The following is a 21,102-nucleotide window of genomic DNA, read 5'->3' on the forward strand; positions in this document are numbered from 1 at the left end:
CTTTTTCTCATTTTGGGTTTTATTTTCTTTCCTCAATCTACAGGAACCTCTATCCCCTCAGAAATGTACTCATCACATAATTGTTCGAGGACTTGTACGCATTCGCTGTGTTCGGGAGACAGAAAGAATTCTTCATTTTATGACCAGGAAAGGCTTGATTAATACAGGAGTTTTGTCACTTAATAGAGGCCTAGCCCTGCTTCCCAAAGACTACCACGATGTAGGTTTTTTTTACAATTTAGTATATGATTAAATTGATTATATTTCAAAATATTCTGAAAGTACAGAAACATCCCCACAAAGATTTTCAAAGTAAAAAAATATGTTTCTGGTTTGTTCTTGGTTTAGGAAATCTTTGACTTAACAACTACAATTGAGATGTTATAATGAACTGTTATAAGTTGAGGACTACCTGTATTAATTCTCCAGTTGGCAATAGTTCGCTTCAGTGAAAATATTATCTCTATATTTTATGCAACTTTTACAAAGTCTTGTAAGGTCTGTTTGATTAGCTTTAGACTAATAGTATTTGTAATAGTTCCTTCTTTCCTTCATTGCAGAAATCTGTAATTGTGGTTGGAGCTGGCCCAGCAGGATTAGCAGCTGCGAGGCAACTCCAAAACTTTGGAATTAAAGTAAGACCTGATCATATAAACCAAGATAACGTAATAGTGTGTCTTCTGACATAATTTTATTATATTCCAATCACTTGAACATGAACTAATCCAGAAAGTATTCTAGTGAATTATTCCATTGCGCAATTAGGAGCAGTTAGTATCTAGTAGGAGAGATTAAAGAATAAGATGACTTTGAAATTACTATGGTAGGGTCTCATAATGTAACATAGAGTTTAGCCAGCATTGAGATATGACAGATTCAACTGTCTTCTTACACTTTCCTTCTTTCAGAAAAACTTCATATGGGTATGTCTCTGTTTAACACTTCAAGAGCCTATATTTAGCAATATCATTATCATTTAGACTTATTTATTTATTTATTTAATTTATTTATTATATTTGTATGCCGCCCCTGCTCACACATCCTAGATCTGAATGAATGAAATATTCTCATTGAATACTTTGTTCTGTACAAAGGTGAATGTGCACAATAGCATGTGAAATTGATTGACAATCAGTGTTGCTTCCTAAGTGGACAGTTTGATTTCACAGAAGTTTGATTTACTTGAAGTTATATTCTGTTTTTAAGTGTTCCCTTTATTTTTTTTTAGCAGTGTATACTGTTTCACAATGCTTTACAGTGTTCTCTAAGTAGCTTACAGAGCTATATTGTCCCCAACAATCTAGGTCCTCAGTTTATCAACTTTGGGAAAGGTGGAAGGCTGAGTCAAATCTTGAGCTGATCAGAATTGAACTCGTATCAGTTGGTAGAATTAGCCTGTAATACTGCATTCTAACCACTGTGCCACCCTGGCTCATCTATTTAGGTTTCATCTCACTTTTTATATCAAAAGCATGCTAAACAACCCACATAATTAGATAATAGTCTTGTATCCTCTTGATGACTCTGGGAAGCTATACTAACTGCTAAAAACAACAACAACCCATTGAGAGTAAAGTATTTCTTACCCCCTCTATGACCTTGTTTGTATATTACAGGTCCTTGTGTTGGAAGCAAAGGATAGAATTGGTGGACGAGTCTGGGATGATAAGACTTTCAAAGGGATCATTGTGGGGAAAGGAGCTCAGATTGTGAATGGCTGCATCAACAATCCTATAGCGCTAATGTGTGAGCAAGTGGGTTGCACTTTTGAAGATGACACATTGCAGATCACAAGCTTAGTATATATTGATCCCTGTAAATGTACATCTCTAGTTTGGATACGTTTTACAAGGATTTTTGTATTCCACTTGAGGATTTGATCTGAAGGTGTTCTAATTGCAGGTTTATTGGGAAGCTTGGGAATGTTTCTTTAGTTTTATCACTTGGAAAAGAGCAAGGATTCATTAAAAGCACAGGTGTCAAACTCGATTGTGTCACGTGATATATCGCGATGGTTTTGCCTTTGCGGAGCTGGGGGGCATTTCCTATGCGTGACGCATCGGGCCTGTGGGCTGCCAGTTTGACATCCAACTGGTCTAAAGGTTTGTATAAAGGAGTAGGATGTGAGGAGGTAAATGCAATTCTTAAGAGCAAATAAATCGTATTTTAAAATTTTAGATTTGCATTAAGCTACAGTTAACAATAGCAATAGCACTTAGATACTGCTTCACTGTGTTTTACAGCTCTCTCTAAGCGGTTTACAGAGTTAGCAGTTAGGGTCCTTGTTAAATGATAAAGAGTAAGCAGTTCTACTTTAAATTTACAAAAAATATACAGAGGAACACGTGGAGGTAGAAGATATCCAGCTAATAACCCAGAGATATGAGTCATAATACATGTAACCAGACCAGATAGCTTGAGTATATAAATATTATTTACATTTATCAAATATCGTAGTCAGTAACAATCCTAGTCATTCACAAATACATCAATCAATGAATCTTCTCAATACATATACATACACAAATCAACATGAGAACACATAGTTCGTACTACATACAGTAGTTCTTACAACAATTTTCCCCCAAGAGAGATGCTGTTGGCTCCACCTTAGCTTACTGCATCACCAGTTCTTAAAAGCAACAATGTACTAAATCCTGTAAACATACATTGCTGGTTTGCTTTATATATTGTAACACTCAACCAGTTATGCACATCGCGTTAACAGTCCTCATTTGAACTGACTTTGGAAGGATGGAAGGTTGAGTCAACCTTGAGCTAGTCAGGATCGAACTCCTAGCAGTCGGCAGAGTTAGCCTGCAATACTGCTGTCCAACCCTGTCGGGGGTTTGCCATACTTGGGAGAAGGGGAACTGCATTCGAACTATTGTGCTACCATGACTCTTCTGTATCCAAAGTTTCTTCCTGGGTCATGTATTTAAATTGATAATGGATTATGTCACTCTTGCAGTAAACAACAGACTATTTTTTTTCAGTGAATAATTCTTGTCATTTAAAATGCCTATCCTTCATACACATGGAAGGCTTACAAATACTTTATGATAAATTAAATGATTGATTCAGACAATAGAAAACTCAAAATTTCCTTAGTTTTTGTTTGCTGCCAGTTTAGATACCATTCTGATTACTTGTCTTTAAAATACTGATAAATATTTTGTTGTAATAGCTGTTGGTTGGGATTGTTGTGTATTGCTACAAGTGAAAATGAAGTTTGAATTACTCACGTGCTTCCACCTTTAATTTTTTTTTCTAAAGTTGGGCATTAAAATGCACAAAATTGGAGAGAAGTGTGACTTGATCCAAGAAGGTGGAAGGTTAACTGATCCTGCAATCGATAAGCGCATGGATTTTCATTTCAATTCTATCCTTGATGTTGTGGCAAATTGGCGAAAAGATAAAAGTCAACATCAAGACATTCCTCTTGGAGGTAAGAAAGAATCATGAAAGAGTAAAAAAAAAGTACAACAATAGCAGCAGACTGTTGCATCCATAGAAGTATGTATTTGTGGTGTATTAGCTTGTCTAATTTATATGTTTGCATAATCATTTGGAACTCATGAATTGGGCCACTTTGAATCCTAGCTAGATGTACGTGGGGGAATGAGGATAGTTTGTCAGGTGTATACTATGTACGGGGGGGGGGGGAAACAAAATATTTTTACATTTCCAGAATACAAGCTAGGTCATATGTTGCTCATTGAGGAGAAAATAAAAATGGTCTCTTCTTCAAACTTTTTTAGTTGCATGTATGATCAGATGAAACTCAGCCAGTCCAATTGTTAAGAGGTTTCATTGAATTATTACATTGCTAGGAAGCTATACGGCATTTGTAAGTGCAGAATTGCACCTTTGTGCAGCATCTGGGAGAATTGTAAGAAGTATCTTGAACTTGAAAATATGCAAGGTTTTGCATTCATTGCATTTGCTATTTATTTATTTATTTATTACTTAGATTTGTATGCCGCCCCTCTCCGAAGACTCGGGGCGGCTCACAACACGTGGAAATAAATCATAAATAATCTAAACAGATTTAAAATATTTAACGATTTAAAAAAGACCCCATATACTAACAGACATACACTCAGGCATACCATATATAAATTAAACATGCCCAGGGGAAGATGTTTCAGTTCCCCCATGCCTGACGGCAAAGGTGGGTTTTAAGGAGTTTTCGGAAGGCAGGAAGAGTAGGGGCAGTCCTAATCTCCGGGGGGAGTTGGTTCCAGAGGGCCAGTGCCGCCACAGAGAAGGCTCTTCCCCTGGGGCCCGCCAACCGACATTGTTTAGTTGACGGGACCCGGAGAAGGCCCACTCTGTGGGACCTAATCGGTCGCTGGGATTCGTGCGGCAGCAGGCGGTCTCGGAGATATTCTGGTCCAGTGCCATGAAGGGCTTTAAAGGTCATAACCTTTATGGCCTTATATTGACCAGATTAACACATGAATGTGTATTGATTGTCTCTGTTGGTGACCTGTCCATCTGCATGTAAAATGCTATCATAAAGTGACTAGATTTAAAATCCTGTGAGTTTAAATCTTTTTGAAATATCTGCAATTTAAGTGTTCAGATTTGTTACATTTTGACTGTAGAAAGAGATATATTTATGTGTGTGTATGGACTTTATTTAAATACATGTGCTAAATTGTTGCTGAAAGGAAGGGACACTGAGATAAATGAATACTTTTGCGGTACTAACTGTTGAATTGTTAAAACATTTGCAGATAAAATTCAGGAAATCTATAAAGTTTTCATTCAGGAATCTGGTATCCAGTTCAACGAACTAGAGGAAAAAGTGCTGCAGTTCCATGTTAGCAATTTAGAATATGCCTGTGGCAGTAACCTCCATGAAGTGAGTGGAAATACTTTTCTTATAATGACAGAGTAATATGGTTAAAATGGAAACATAGAAACATAGAAACATAGAAGGCAGAAAAAGACCTCATGGTCCATCTAGTCTGCCCTTATACTATTTTCTGTATTTTATCTTAGGATGGATATATGTTTATCCCAGGCATGTTTAAATTCAGTTACTGTGGATTTATCTACCATGTCTGCTGGAAGTTTGTTCCAAGGATCTACTACTCTTTCAGTAAAATAATATTTTCTCATGTTGCTTTTGATCTTTCCCCCAACTAACTTCAGATTGTGTCCCCTTGTTCTTGTGTTCACTTTCCTATTAAAAACACTTCCCTCCTGAACCTTATTTAACCCTTTAATATATTTAAATGTTTCGATCATGTCCCCCCTTTTCCTTCTGTCCTCCAGACTATACAGATTGAGTTCATGAAGTCTTTCCTGATACGTTTTATGCTTAAGACCTTCCACCATTCTTGTAGCCCGTCTTTGGACCCGTTCAATTTTGTCAATATCTTTTTGTAGGTGAGGTCTCCAGAACTGAACACAGTATTCCAAATGTGGTCTCACCAGCATTCTATATGTCTTGCCAATTGTCATAACAATGTATCCAGATCCATGCTTTCTTATTAAGCAGACATGTTTCAATTTATAAATGTTTCAGGGCTTGGTGGGACTGTTAACTGTTTCTAACTATAAATCTTGAAAGAAAATTATAAAATGATTGGACGGGGAAAGTTAATGAATTAGACTCCCAGATCTACAGTAGGCAGTAGATCCATTTACATGACTGCAAAATTCTGGGAAGTGCAAATTTCATCCCTTGCAAAAAAGGGAGATAAGATGATAACCCAGGTTGTTGTATCTGTCCCGCCGAGAACCCACATCAAACTATCCTGTTCTCCTTGAATTTCAACTGTTGCTTGTTGAGAATCGGAGGCTGAGTATGGGGGTATTTTCAGGGGTGGTCTTCTGCCCGGACGCAGTGGGATAGCGAATATGGAGCCCCTCCCCATATTTGCACTGAAATATATTGAAAGATGGACTTATATGTTGCCCAATTCCTGAAGGATTCTGGGTGGCTCACACCCAAATACAAATAAAATGCAATATAAAACCACTAAAAACAATTAAGAACAATTTAAAATCAACAGTTAAAACAGTTAAAACAACCAGGCACGTCTCTAGTGGCCGGATCTCGATGGTATGCCATCTGATCAGCGATCTCAGGCCTGCTGGAAAATCCAAGTCTTTACAGCTTTTTGGAAGGCCAGTAGGGTAGGGGTAGTCCAGATATCGGGAGGTAGCTGGTTCCAAAGAGGCGGAGCCACCGCAAAGAAGGCCTTCCCTTATGGGCAGGGGTGGGCTACTGACTGGACCGTGGGGGAAAACACAGTGGGGTAGTGAAAATGGAGCTCTACCCCAGAGCACCCAATTTGCACTGAAAGGTGTTGAAAGAAAATGCAGGGTGTCCTAGCATAAGCCATGCCCACAGTATGGTAGTAACATTTTTGGTAGTCCTTCACTACTTGTGGGCTTTCATTCTTCCCAGGATTCAGGAAAGCCTCCTGAAGCCTGGGGACAGCGAAAACTGGCCCAATGGGCCAATCGGGAGTTCAGAAACAAAAGGGAAGTAGAGTTGCCTTACTACCTATGTTCAGATAGTTGCAACCGGGCCTCACGCACCTCGGCCCATTTCTTCTGCAGCCGGCAAAGCTTTCCTGAAGGCCTCTGTAGCTGATAACAAAGATCGATCTGGAGCTCTGTTATCAGCTGTGGAGGTCTTTCCTGAAGGCCTTTCTAGCCAATAACAGAGCTCCAGATCGATCTGGAGCTGTTATCAGCTGCAGAGGCCTTCAGGAAAGCTTTGCTGGCTGCAGAAGAAATGGGCCAAGGTGTGTGAAACCTGGCTGCAACTGTCCAAAGCCAACAAAGTTTCTGAAGACCTCTGACAGTGAAAAGGAGGCTGGGTAGTGATGCACACAAGTGAACTTCTGGTTTGCCTGTTGGACCATATTTTGCCCTCCCCAGGCTTCAGGAGACTTTCCAGAAGCCTGGGGAGAGTGAAAATGACCAAAAAGAAGGCTAAAAATCAGCTGGAGCTGACATAGGACAACTCCTTGCGTGTCCTCAGATATGGCTCTTTGTGCCACAGGTTCGCCATCACTGGTATAGCTGCAGCCTAGCACAATTAGCCTTTCACATACAGGACAGTCAGGAGAATGGGGAGATTTCTTTATGCACAGGGGAAAAGAAAATATGCTAAAATGAGTTAATTTGAATTGCAACTGAATGAAGAATTCTCCTGCCACATAGGTTTCTGCACGGTCTTGGGATCACAATGAATTTTTTGCGCAGTTTGCTGGTGACCACACCTTATTAAGTTCAGGATACTCAGCCATAACTGAAAAATTAGCCGAAGGCCTGGATATTCGGTTAAATGTTCCAGTAAGTATCAAAACATGAAAGAATAGTTTTCCTTGCTTTGTATTTCATTGTTGATGTTCAGTTTAGTTCTGTTTGAATTATAGTACATTGCTCAAAAAAATAAAGGGAACACTTAAAAAACAGAATATAACTTCAAGTAAATCCAACTTCTGTGAAATCAAACTGTCCACTTAGGAAGCAACACTGATTGACAATCAATTTCACATGCTGTTGTGCAAATGAAATATTCAATGAGAATATTTCATTCATTCAGATCTAGGGTGTGTTATTTGAGTGTTCCCTTTTTTTGAGCAGTATATATACGCAAGCTTTCCAAAGTGCTTGTATGGATGCCCAATTCAATATATATTTTGAAAGAAATATAAATAGGGCTTCATGGAGCCTATTTTAAATGTATACTGGACCATTTAATAGTCTACAGCAGAGGTCTTCAAACTTGGCAACTTTAAGACTTGTGGACTTCAACTCCCAGAATTCTCCAGCCAGCATAGTTTAAGACTTGTGGAACTGAAGTCCACAAGTCTTAAAGTTGCCAAGTTTGAAGACCTTTGGTGTACAGCAGTGATGAACATATTAAAATGTGAATCCAGGGTGACATCACTGTGATATTTTGGATGGGAAGCCTGCATTAATCAACACTCGGTAACTATTCTCAAAAGCACTCTCCATTCTTGGTGAATTGTTGAGGCTGCATGACAATGAGTAAGAATTTATGCAGCCTCTGGACACTCCAGAAGTGGTGCGGGAGGGCCCTCCATAACTTTCTCAAGGCTTTTGGGAAGTCTCCAGAAACCATGCGAGATGGAAGGCATAATTGAAAATATTAAAAGAATTAAAAACACAAGAATAAGAGAGATGAGAAGAAAAATACAGTGATCCCTCTATTATCGCGAGGGTTCCATTCCAAGACCCCTTGCGATAATCGATTTTTCGCGATGTAGGGTTGCGGAAGTAAAAACACCATCTGCGCATGCGCGGCCTTTTTTTCTATGGCCGCGCATGCGTAGATGGTGGAGTTTGCGTTCCCCGCCGCCCACGCAAAGGGGAAACCCCGATTCGGCTCCTCGCTGCTGCTGCGCTACTGAGCAGATCAGCTGCTGGGCGGCCGAAGGAACCTTCCCTGGGTCTTCCCCCTCTTGCTGGCGGGTGGGCGAGCGGCGGGCATCAGCGAGGAGCCGGGGTTTCCCCTTTGCGTGGGCGGCCGGGAAGACCCAGGTTGGGGGTTCGGGGGGGTGCTGGGAAGCCCCCCAGGCCGGCTGCAACCTTTTAAAACAGCCGCGCCGCTTCCCAGCTGAGTCCTGAAGCCAAACGCGGAAGTTCGCCTTTGGCGTTTGGCTTCAGGACTCAGCTGGGAAGCGGCGCGGCTGTTTTAAAGGGTCGCAGCCGGCCTGGGGGGCTTCCCAGCACCCCCCCGAACCCGGGTTGGGGGTTCGGGGTGTGTGTGCTGGGAAGCCCCCCAGGCCGGCTGCGACCTTTTAAAACAGCCGCGCCGCTTCCCAGCTGAGTCCTGAAGTCAAACGCGGAAGTTCGTCTTTGGCGTTTGGCTTCAGGACTCAGCTGGGAAGTGGCGCGGCTGTTTTAAAAGGTCGCAGCCGGCCTGGGGGGCTTCCCAGCACCCCCCTGAACCCGGGTTGGGGGTTTGGGGGGGTGCTGGGAAGCCCCCCAGGCCGGCTGCGACCTTTTAAAACAGCCGCGCCGCTTCCCAGCTGACTCCCGAAGCCAAACGCGGAAGTGGTTTTTAAAAAAATTCATATTTTTTTAAAAATCGCGATATAGCGTTTCGCGAAGATCGAGATCGCGAAACTCGAGGGATCACTGTATTACATAAATGGTATTATACACCAGTACAATTAGCACGCTTTCAAACAACGAGGAAAGGAAATTGCTGGCATGGATGTAAGGAAAAAGGAGTATTTATGCATATGTTTTGGGAATGTAATAAAGTTCAAAAATTTTGGAAGCAAATACAAATGGAAGTGAATAAAATTACGAATGGTAACTGGAAAATAACCAAGGAAGCAGCATTATTGATAAAAAATAGTGAGGTAAAAGAATATGAAGAAATCAAAACTGCAGCGATAGAAAGCCCAGGCAACCATAGTGCTTGGGTGGAAAGATGATAATAAATGGACGATAAAAAATTGGTGCAGGTACATGGTGGACCACATTCACTATGAAATTATGGAAATCAGATTAAATAATTATAATGAAGAGAAATTAGCAGCAACAATGAGGTGGTGGGAGAAGGTTAAAAATTATATATTAACAATATCAGCAAGCGATGCAAATGTAAGAAATAAAGTTCAATCACTTTATAAAGAATGAACAATGTAACCCAGAGATGAAGCAAATGAAGGACACAAAATTGAATCTTCCCTGGTGAAGGGTTTTTTATTTTATTTTTCTGTTTGGTGATGGTACACCTTTATGTTTTATGTCTTTGTTTTCTGTAAAATTATTAAAAAATCAATAAAAATTATATTATTAAAAAAAAACTAGAAACCATGCAAGAATGGGGCATGTTTTGTGCGGTTTGCAGAGGTTGCAGAAGAGCATTCTCTGCAGCCACTTTAGGGACAAAGGCCTGGTGCCACCCAGAGCAGCCACAGATAGGTTGCCCAAAAATAAGTGGCACGTGGCAGATCCTGGTCAGTGCTGGGAACTGCGGAAAGAATACGAGGTGGCCTTTTGATGACCATGTGGCACTAGAGCTGAAGGCCTCTACTACAAAGTCTCTGCTTGGAGACCCAAGCCCTGTCACACAACAGGGTGAGTGCCCGTCTTCGCCTGGCTCCTGCCCACATAAGCAGTTTGAAAGCATGCAAATGTGAGTAGATAAATATTATTATTATTATTATTTATTGGATTTGTATGCCGCCCCTCTCCAGAGACTCGGGACGGCTAACAGCAATAATAAGACAGCGTGTAACAATCATCCAATACTAAAAACAGTTAAAACCCATTATAATAAAAAACGAAACATACATACAGACATACCATGCATAAAATTGTAAAGGCCTAGGGGGAAAGGGTATCTCAATTCCCCCATGCCTGGCGGCAGAGGTGGGTTTTAAGTAGCTTACGAAAGGCAAGGAGGGTGGGGGCAATTCTAATCTCTGGGGGGAGTTGGTTCCAGAGGGCCGGGGCCGCCACAGAGAAGGCTCTTCCCTGGGTCCACTTCCATGGAGAGGAAACAGTGCTCCACAATGTCATGCTGATCACATGACTGAAGAAGTGTCTTTGGACAGTGCTGGCTCAATGGCCTCCAGTGCTGCCCTCTATAGCCAGCAACAATTATCAGAGTAAAATCTGCAAGGACTGTTTTTTCACCTTTCTTCTACTTTAGGGTCCAGCCTCAATGTTGCCATTGAATAATACTGTTCACGTCTAGATGGAATGGGGAGGTGACAGAGAACTGTTTCCTTTGTGCATATATGTGCTACATGGCAACAGAGTCAAATATGGCATTTTCCAAATTTTTGACACGCCAAGCTGCATTAACTGTGTGTTCATTCCTATAGTCACCTTATAGATGCTGCTTGCTTTAACAACCTCAAAACAAACTAGCTTGTTAGCTCTCCTCTTCCACCCTGTTCCAGACTTCAACTCTGACTTTTCTCAGTGCCCCTCCATCGTTTAAAGTTCTGCTGATTTATCAGAAATAGCATTTGCTTTTGCAGCAGCTGGATCTCACTGGTGGCTCATGTTCAACATATACTAGAACACCCAGATTCTTAGAGACTCTTCTCATCCTGCGTACAATCTTTTGGACTGTTGCCTTCTGGCAGAAGATAAAAAATAATTGAAACTCGGACCACATGTTTTCTGAATAGTTTTTATCCCAGAGCTATAATTGCACTTAACAATTAACTATTGGACAGTATTACTTGGTCTGTTGTGTGGATGTTTGGATGGTTCAGGGTGGGGAATTTGTGGTAGGTGGGGTGCATTTTGGGGATTGTTATGTTTATTGGGTCTGGTCTTTAGGCATTAAGCGGATTTTGTTGTATGCGTATACTGTGTATGTATATACAATGACAATACTAAAGTGTTTTTATGCTTTTCTTATACTCCTGGCTATGTCAGATCTTCCCTATATTGTTCCTGTGAATATTTTTGCTGAAAATATTCCTGCTTTTTCATGGACAATGTTTCAGCTTCTTTAATGTCAGCTGAAAATATATATAGGGAAGAGAACTCTAATTTACTTGTGTTAATGTCTTGACACAGTATAAATTAAGTATTTTACAACCTCCTTTTCATTTTTAAAAGGTCTGCAACATTGATTACTCAGGAGAAGAAGTAAAAGTGACTACAAAGGATGGAACTCTGTGGACAGCGCAAAAGGTGATATCTCATTCTTTGGGGTGGAAGTGTAGATCAGGTTGGCCATGTTGGAGTGGACAACGCTTTTCAGCATTGGAGAACATTTTTATTTTGTTATTACTGTTTTACCTTCGACAGCTAAAGGTGGCATGTTTGATGTCATGAGATTTTCATACTGGGTGGAGCCAATCGTTTTGATTTATTCCCTCCTGGATGGAGGAGCAGGGGAGCTAAATGCAGTTGATGAATTAAATGTTTTTTTAAAAACCTTTTTAAGAGCAAATATTGTGTGCCTCTTGTTAGTACTATGTACATAACTAGTTGGGTTTGGCAATATATAAGCAAACTATCAATACAGTGTTCCCTCGATTTTTGCGGGTTCGAACTTCGCGAATAGCCTATACCACGGTTTTTCAAAAAATATTAATTAAAAAATACTTCGCGGTTTTTTTCCTACACCACGGTTTTTCCCGCCCGATGACGTCATACATCATCGCCAAACTAATAATTTTTGCAACTAAATAACAAAAAAAATAATTATTGTTAATAAATAATTATGTTTATAAATATCAGGATCACTAAGTGTCTTATTCAGTGGTGAGTACCAGTAATAATGGTGAGTAAATGGTTGTTAAGGGAATGGGAAATGGTAATTTAGGGGTTTAAAGTGTTAAGGGATGGCTTGTGATACTGTCCATAGCCAAAAATCGTGTATTTACTTCCGCATCTCTACTTTGCGGAAATTCAACTTTCGCGGGCGGTCTCGGAACGCATCCCCCGTGGAAATCGAGGGAACACTGTATATGTTTAAATGAATTATAACACTATAGCTTTAAGAATTAGTGTTGCAGTTAGCCAGAAGAGGGAGCCAGAAGCATCTCTCTCTCTCTCTCTCTTTCTCTTTCTCTCTCTCTCTGATTACTCTGCTATTTCTGGTTTGTCTGTGTGACTATGCTGTAGAACTGTGTTCAATCGATGGTTTAATATATTTTGTGAGTAAGGCTTATAGTATTGTATATGTATTGAGAGAGGCTTATAATGTATGTGTATTGAGAGTATTGATTGATGTAATTGTATATGACTAGGATTGTTCTTGAGTAAGCCACTTGCCAAAGTAAATAATATTTATACACATAATGTATCTGGTTATCTGAATCACTACTTGTATCTCTGGGCTATCAGCTGGATATCTGCCACCTGCATGGTTTCTCTGTGCATCCTTGGTAACTCAAAGGTTACTCTGCGCACTCCTTAACACTTAATACCTCTGATTTATGATATGTGCTTTTGAGAAATATTTTGCAAGAAGCATGTACTACAGATCTTAATATCTGTTGTGTTTCAAAATCCTGCAACCTGCCCTTACAAATGTAAACCATAGAAGTGGGAAAACTCAGGCTGGTAGACTGGACCAGTGTTTTTCAACCAGTGTGCCGTGGCCCACTAGTGTGCCGCGAGACATGGTCAGGTGTGCCGTGGGGAAATTAGCGCAGGAGATTTGAGCTGCAAAGAAGGAAGCTCAGCTTCCGGTCTCGCAATTTTTTGCTGAGGGCGCAAAGAGCAAAACGTTGTGAGACCGGAAGCTGAGCTTCCTTCTTCCCGCCTTCAAAGTTTTTCTGGCAAAGTTTTTCTGGCAAAGTTTGGAGCAAACGCGTGGCAGATGAGCTTTGCAGCTCTCAGGAAGGGCTCGGACCTGAGGTAGGCTTGCAGGGGCAGTGGGCCGGGCAGCTCTGGCGGGCATGGGGCAGCAGGGTGGGCGGTGAAGGCGGTGCTGCCAAGTGGGGTCAAATTAGGAGCAGTGGCACTGGGCAGTAGCTGTGGGGCGGCGGCAGGTCGGTCGGCTGCGAGTGGGAGCTCCAGGGCGGAGGGACCGATGGCAGTGGCTGGATGTGTTGCTGGATGCCGAACATGCTGGCACTGTGCTGGGCATGGGCGCGGGGCTGGCACTGGCCCAGCGCAGCATGTATGGTGTCCAGCAACAAGTCCAGCCGCCACCGTCAGTGCCCCTGCCCGGGAGCTCCAGTTCGCAGTTGACCGCCCTGCCACCGCCCCGTGTGCCATTGTTGCTGGCGTGGTGTACGAGAGAGAAAGAGAGAGAGAGAAAGAGAGAGAAAGAAAGAGAAAGCAAGCAAGCAAGAGAGAGAGAGAGACTATATTATTAATTATATGTATAATATGTACTGTCTTAGAGTGTCATTTTGTGTCATTTTGGCTGGTAGTGTGCCCCAGGATTTTGTAAATGTAAAAAATGTACCACAGCTCAAAAAAGGTTGAAAATCACTGGACTAGACTTTTTAATTTTTATTTATATTGAAAATTTTGAGATAGAAGAATATGTAACTACCACAAGAAAGATCCATTGGTATTCAATTAAATTATTGATTTAAATTTGGGGGGGAAAGAGCATGGCAAGATACAAAATTCTGAGTGTTTATTTCATTCTTATTTGCACAAAAATGTAAATTAGAAAATTTGGAAATATGGGCACCTTTAGCATTCGATTATAATATAATTCAAGTTGTTACTCTCTCCAAAGGTTCTAGTTGCTGTACCTTTAACTATTCTTCAAAAACCAGCAATTAAGTTCAATCCAGCTTTATCAGATAGAAAAATGAAAGCTATCAACAGTTTAGGAACTGGAGTCATTGAGAAGGTAAGAGTTTGTTTGTTTGTTTTGTTATAAAAAGTAGAATACAAAGAGCAAATATTTTCAGGGAATATTTTTCAATAGAAAAGTTTGGGGGCCAGTGAAAGCCTCCCAAGTCTGTGCTGTAGAAAAAATATTATTTGAATATTAATATAGGTCCATATAAATGTATTACTATTTCTGGCAAAGGGTCCTAAAGCTAATCTTGAGTTCCTATGGACTCTTTCGTAATCTTTTTAGAAGTGATGTTCTTTACACAATCTGGCTGGACAAGCTTATTCCAGTAAGAATCAATTCCACGTGTATGGATTCATAAAAAATAATTCATAGTAGGAGGATACCTCTTTGTTTTTCAAAATCAGTCGTGTCTTAAAAGACTTCTTGACAGTTTGATATAAGTTGGAGCTAAGCTAAGATCAATTCACTTCTTTACATATGTTCCTAAAATGTATAAGACATTCAGGTATTAAAATATGCTTTTCAAATTAAATTAATTTGGTGGTGACATTAATTTGGATGAGAGAAAAAAAACTTGATAGTAATGGCTTGATCCTATGCCGCTGTAATGGGAACTACATTTACAGAAAGAGATGGATTTTACTCCCTACTGCTAGATATTGCTTATGCAGCATGACAGCCCATGTGAGCATAAATACTGTTGTTGTTTTTTTTTGTTTAGATTGCACTACAGTTTCCTTACAGATTCTGGGAGAGCAAAATTCAAGGAGCTGATTATTTTGGCCATATCCCACCTAATTCAAGCAAACGTGGACTCTTCAGTGTTTTCTATGACATGGACCCACAGGTATCTGGTATCTTCCTTTTCTTCAGATTTGGGGAAAAAACAATTACCTTTCCTCTTTGTTACAATGTAAATTGGCATTTTTTTCAATATATATATATATCTTTACGGGACTTTTTATGCTAAGAATATTTGACAATTTTGACTTTTGTCATCTAAAATGAATGTGTTTTGTTGTAAGAAGATGAATATTTTAAGAAGATAGATAATTTAAAAAAAAATGGCACTGTAATGAGTCTGTACTGGCACATGTTTTAAGTCTGTGATGGCGAACCTATCGCACATGTGCCTGAAATGTCACGCAGCACTCTCTGGGCACACGAGCCATTGGCCCAGTTCAGCTCCACAACATGTGCGTGCACGCCTCCTGTCGGCCAGCTAGTGTTCAAATCTATGCTGCACATGCACAGGGGTGGAGCATGTGCAGGGAGGTTGCATGCGCAAGCGTAGGGGAGAGGACAGTGGTGGGCTACGAGCTGGAACGCTAAATTGCGCTCGCCGCCGTGCCTTGTAAGTTCTTGCGGGGCCAGAGCGATATTGCTTCTGCACCTGTAGAGGTAGCAAAATTGTGCATGGAACTGCAGGTGCGCCTGTGTTTTGGTGACCTGTTTTGCTTCCGCGCATGCCAAAACATGGGCGCACCTGCGGCTCCGTGCACAATTTTGCTACCTCCATAGGTGTGGGAGCAAAATCGCACTGGCCCTGCAAGAACTTAGGAGCCGCGGTGGCAAGCACAATTTAGCGTTCCGGCTTGTAGCCCACCGCTGACTGGGGATGTGCAGGGGACAACCTGCACAGAAGAACGGGATGCATGCAGGGGGCCACACATGCATTGCATTTTGGGGGTTCAAGCACACACTTGTACATTCACGCGCACACCTGTGCGCTTTGGGCATTCAGTCCGGAAAAGGTTAGCCATCACTATTCTGAGTGGTTCAGTTTTATGGGCTGACCAGCATTCATTTAGAGGTTGTTAAAGGGAGCCACCAATAAAGGAAACAATAGCTGATCCTTTTTTTTTGTTTTCAGCGTAAATGCAGTGTTCTAATGTCCGTAATAACTGGAGATGCTGTGCGAACAATAAGGAACTTAGATGACAAGGAAGTGCTGCAACAGTGCATGGCTGTGCTTCGGGAATTGTTTAAGGAACAGGTCGGTTTCTTTCTCAGAGATAACAATATCCATTCCATACAGATGGAAAGCTGATACTTTCCAGGACTTGTTTAAAAAAAAAAAAAAGGGATGGATGAATTTATTATATAATCTCTCGTTTTCTAAATGTTTGGTCTTAAATTTATTTGGTCCATTTCTACATGATTACAGTTTAAAATTGTGTATATTTTTAGCACACTAGGGAAGAGCATTTCACCTAATACGTATCTACACACACACACACACACTTTTACAACCTCAATTTAATTTGAGAGGTTGCACGTAGCACTATCAGGGATGCAATTTTCAGGAAACGACTGAAGCAGTGACTGACTGAATTTGCTAGGTTACATATTGTGCGTTTTACAAAGCCAAAATCTGTGAATTCATGCATCGTAACTATAACAATGATAATATTCTACGGGGTTTTCCCAAAGTAAGACCCTGTCTTATATTTTTTTGAACCCTGAAATAAGCGCTTGGCCTTATTGCCATGCCCTCAAAAGCCCGATTGGGCTTGTTATCAGAGAATGTCTTATTTTGGGGGAAACAGGGTAGTTGCTTCCTGTATTTTGTATTGAATGAAGTATCATCTGAGCACATGATTAATGAAGTCTGCTTTGTTTATTCATGGGACAGTTATGCTTTTTTTTTTTGTTTTAACGAGATGTTAAAACATTCAATATATGTAATATATATATCTAGATTTGGACACACATGGTTTCATTTGCTATTGCTATTACTGCTATTGCTATTAATTTTGCTTATCTTTGCAATTCAGGAAGTGCCGGATCCAGTCAAATATTTCATTACAAGATGGAGCAAAGACCCTTGGATCCGAATGGCATATAGTTTTGTAAAGACAGGGGGCAGCGGTGAAGCATATGATATACTTGCTGAAGATATACAGGGAAAAGTCTTCTTTGCTGGAGAGGTGAAATCTCAATTTGCATACTTTTTTTTTTTAAAAAAAGACAGCTTTGTTCAAATCAGAACTAATTTGAAAAGTGTAAAAACATATTTGAGTTTTGAATAGCTGGATTTCTGAAATTATTGTAGGTAAGCCTTGAACAATTGGGACTGGAATTACTGTTGCTAAGCAATACAGACACAAAAGTGCAGTCTAGAAGAGCTTTTTGTATTTCTCTCAAAATATATACTTTGGATTTATTTATTTATTTTAAACAGGCCACAAATCGACACTTTCCACAGACGGTTACAGGAGCCTACTTGAGTGGTGTTCGAGAAGCAAGCAAAATATCAGCATTTTGAATACTAGTTTACATTTTAAAATAAATCCTAACTCCACGTGGTGCTCAAATTTGTGAAGACAAAAGCGATTTCATTGTTTATGCCTTGAAGATGGACTTCACACACTTCATCCCCCCCCCCCCTTTTTCCACTAGGAAGTCTGTATTATGAAAGGTAGAACTGTAATGAACCTTAAATAGTGGTAGATGGACTGTTAGATAGTTCATAAATAATTGAATTCAAAAGGACAGTAGTTTTCTCCAATCATGTATAGGGCAAAAAAAAAAAGGCTAAGAAATAGTTAAAAATACAAAGATGGAGGCCTTTGGTACCATTCAGTTGTAAAGTATGCATAAACAATCATAACATTAATTACTGACTTTTTGCAAAAAAATAACATAAAAAGAATTTTGGTATGAAGCTAGCATTTGCTCATCATGTAAATGGCCTAATAAAAATATGATGTGGACATTTCCTTTCTGTGCATTTAGTTTTAATAATCAGAACTTTCATTAAAGAAATATAATAGAAGTAGGAAACTCTGATTATTATTATTTTTTTGCTGGGGGTTTAAAAGTGGGGTTGGTTTGTTTTTGAAAAGTTAAACGATGTAGCATCCGGAAGCAAGTTTAAGATGATGTAATAACATGTACAGTGACAATTTCAATATGCCAGCATCAACACCTTATATTTTTCAAAAACGTTGCTTGGATGTATTTGAAAACCATTTGCTACAAACATGCAATATGCAATATTTTCTAAATATATAATGGAACGGCTTGCCTTCTGGAATTTAGAGTGCTCCATTGCTGGAGATTTTCCAGAAAAATTGCACAACCATTTGTCTGAAATGGTATTACGACTCCTGCCTTGGGCAAGGGGGTTGACTAGAAGACCTCCAGGATCCCTTCCAGCCTTGTGATTCTATGAAGACTTGAAGAGTAACCTGATTTACACAGCAGAGGATAGACCACAAAAGACTGTTTTGAAATAGACAATTTTTCATAGTGTAAATTTTACTAAATTAAATGGGACTATAATGATGACAACATGTATATAAAGACAAACAAAATAAACATGGTTTCTGGAACTTTTATCTGATTGAAAATGCTCAAATTATGTGAATGTTTATCTAAAGCAGTTAAGCTGGTTTTTTTTAACCTAAACTTATTTTCTTTGGTACTTATTAATCCTTTTATGTGAAGTTTTTAGCAAATAAATGGTATTAGCAAATAAAGGAAACAGATCTTAAACCCAAATGATGCAATGTGGAGCATTTACATACTGAGGAATAGGCATCTGTAGGTATTTTATTGTCATTAATGTGGAACTCCTTTAAATATTGAATCACTGTAAAAAATTGTTTTTACAAGGAAAGATCAGATGTGAATATTTTCCATTTTTATTTAAATGAGCTAAAATATTCAGGAATAAATCCCAAAGATTTTTTTGAAACTTGATTACATTATTTACATTAGCAACTTATGTCTTACAAAAACATTTTGAAGTATTTACTAGTGAGAAGTGAAGTGACTTAACAGCAATATAGTAACTGAAAAAATGTTCATGTCTGTTAACACAGGTGTAGTATCGAATTACAACAATTGAATCCAAAATTTCTGTGGCTAAGCAAGACATTTGTTAAGTGAATTTTGCCCCATTTTATGACCTTTCTTGCCAGTTAAATGAATCTACACGTGATTTTTAAGCAAATTTGGCTACCTCATTGACTGCTTGTTAGGTTGCAATACGTGGATCACATGACCCCAGGACACTGCAACTGTCATCAATACATGCCAGTTTCCAAGTATTTGAATTTTCATCACGATTGTGGGGATGCTGCAGTGGTTATAAGCACTTTTTTCAGTCCTGTTGTAACTTTCAACGGTCATCAAACAAATGGTTGTAAGTACTGTTTCTGTATATAATGTGACTTTGTATCTGTTCTCTGCTTAGGCTGTTTGGAAAATATAAATAGTATAAGAAGTGACCAGTGTCTTAGATATTTAAGGAAAACCTGTTGGCGTTACCGTACTTTTCAGAGAATAAGATGCATCCTTTTCCCCCTTAAAAGAGGGTGGAAATGTTGGTGCGTCTTCTACACTGAATACAGCCATTTTTTTGGCCTCCAGAAGCCCTGCCCTGCATCCAATGTTCGCAAAAATGGGCACGCAGGGGGCTGAAGGCAAAAACACCTGTTTTTGCAAAAATGGTGAAAATGGGGTGCTTCTTTTTCAAAAATGCAGGTGTTTTTGCCTTCCCGCAGCCTAGGACAGTGATGGTGAACCTTTTTTGGTTCACATGCCAAAAGGGTATGTGTGTGTGCTAGCATGCTTGCATGTGCCCACACCATTTCCTTACACTCATGTGCACCCCCCTGCGCTGCCTCTGCAGATGGACACAATTCCCCCTCCCCCCTCCCTGCATTTGCGTACAAGCCTCATTGAAGCTTGGGGTGGTGAAAAAACCAGCCAAACCAGAGGTTTGGAAAAAATGGACTTCTGGTTTGCCTGTTGTGCTGTTTTTTGCACTCTGGGGATTCAGGGAAGCTTCCCTGAAGCCTCCAGAGGGCGAAAAGGCCTTCCACAAGGGCAAAAAATCAGATGGCTGATGCACGCATGTATGCTGGAGCTGACCTAGGGCAAGGCCTCCCATGCCCTCTGATATAGCTCCATGTGCCACCTGTGGCACGCATGCCATAGGTTCACTATCACGGCCCTAGGAGCACTCTGTAGGCTTCCCAAGCCCTCTGCCCACCTCTTTTTTGCACAAAAACCTGACCCATTTTTGCATAAAATGAGGCACACAGAGGGTTTGGGAGGCTTGCGAAGTGCTCCTGGGGGCTGGGGAGGACAAAAAATTTCTTACTTACCTCTTTAAAATCTTGGTGGGCCTTATAATACCCAATGCGTCTTAATAGTCCAAAAAAATATAGCAATTCATGAAAGTAGAAGACTAAAGGCTAGAAAGAACTTAGATACACTGTGGTGCACAATTAGGCAAGCTGTATTTTTGAGGATTACTTTTATTAAACTACTACAGTGCTCTCAGTCAATCCAAAATGTTAATAAACCTCAAACCTGAGTCCTGTATTTAAAAAAGTAAAAGTGAGGTTATGGCTTTCTTAGGAGAATATCTGTGTGCACAATTATTGGGCAATTATTAGTGTGTAGAATTATTATGCAACTAAGTGAAAAATGAAAAAAATTCCATCTCATTTAATTTCATCTATTAAAGTGAGACTAGTAAGAAACAACTTTAAAATTATGAAACATTTTTGACAGTTCAAAAAACGCATTAATGACCAATATAGCCACCCCTCATTTCAATAACAGTTATACGCCATCCATTTGCAGGGTCTGTCAGTTTCTTGATCTGTTGATGATCAATTTTTTGTGCACCACCTATTTAAGAAGGGCCCACAAGTTCACAATAGGATTTAGGTCAAGTGAAGGGGGGGTGGCACATGTCATTGTTCTTTCATCTTTAAGGCCTTTATTGGTTAGCCGTGCAGTGGAGTACTTCAATGCATGCAATGGAGCTTTGTCCTGAATAAAAATCATTGTCTTCTTGAAGATGCAGATTTTTCCTGGATCACTGC

The 21,102-nt window shown here is 40.0% G+C and overlaps 1 protein-coding gene across 1 annotated transcript in view; it reads left to right on the forward strand.

Annotated features, from left to right (window-relative positions):
* Positions 1-18,597, forward strand: part of KDM1B (lysine demethylase 1B) — a 37,111-nt gene extending 18,514 nt beyond the window's left edge. The window contains exons 11-22 of the mRNA XM_070747334.1: positions 44-220; positions 561-635; positions 1,617-1,754; positions 3,277-3,448; positions 4,743-4,870; positions 7,192-7,323; positions 11,596-11,670; positions 14,186-14,302; positions 14,976-15,101; positions 16,128-16,250; positions 17,032-17,184; positions 17,439-18,597. Coding sequence (XP_070603435.1) covers positions 44-220; positions 561-635; positions 1,617-1,754; positions 3,277-3,448; positions 4,743-4,870; positions 7,192-7,323; positions 11,596-11,670; positions 14,186-14,302; positions 14,976-15,101; positions 16,128-16,250; positions 17,032-17,184; positions 17,439-17,522 — 1,500 coding nt within the window. The 3' untranslated portion in view covers positions 17,523-18,597. The remainder of the gene's footprint in view (positions 1-43; positions 221-560; positions 636-1,616; positions 1,755-3,276; positions 3,449-4,742; positions 4,871-7,191; positions 7,324-11,595; positions 11,671-14,185; positions 14,303-14,975; positions 15,102-16,127; positions 16,251-17,031; positions 17,185-17,438) is intronic.
* Positions 18,598-21,102: the final 2,505 nt, after the last annotated feature.

This window comes from Erythrolamprus reginae, chromosome 3 (genome assembly GCF_031021105.1).
Source record: "Erythrolamprus reginae isolate rEryReg1 chromosome 3, rEryReg1.hap1, whole genome shotgun sequence".
Classification (NCBI taxonomy): domain Eukaryota; kingdom Metazoa; phylum Chordata; class Lepidosauria; order Squamata; family Dipsadidae; genus Erythrolamprus; species Erythrolamprus reginae.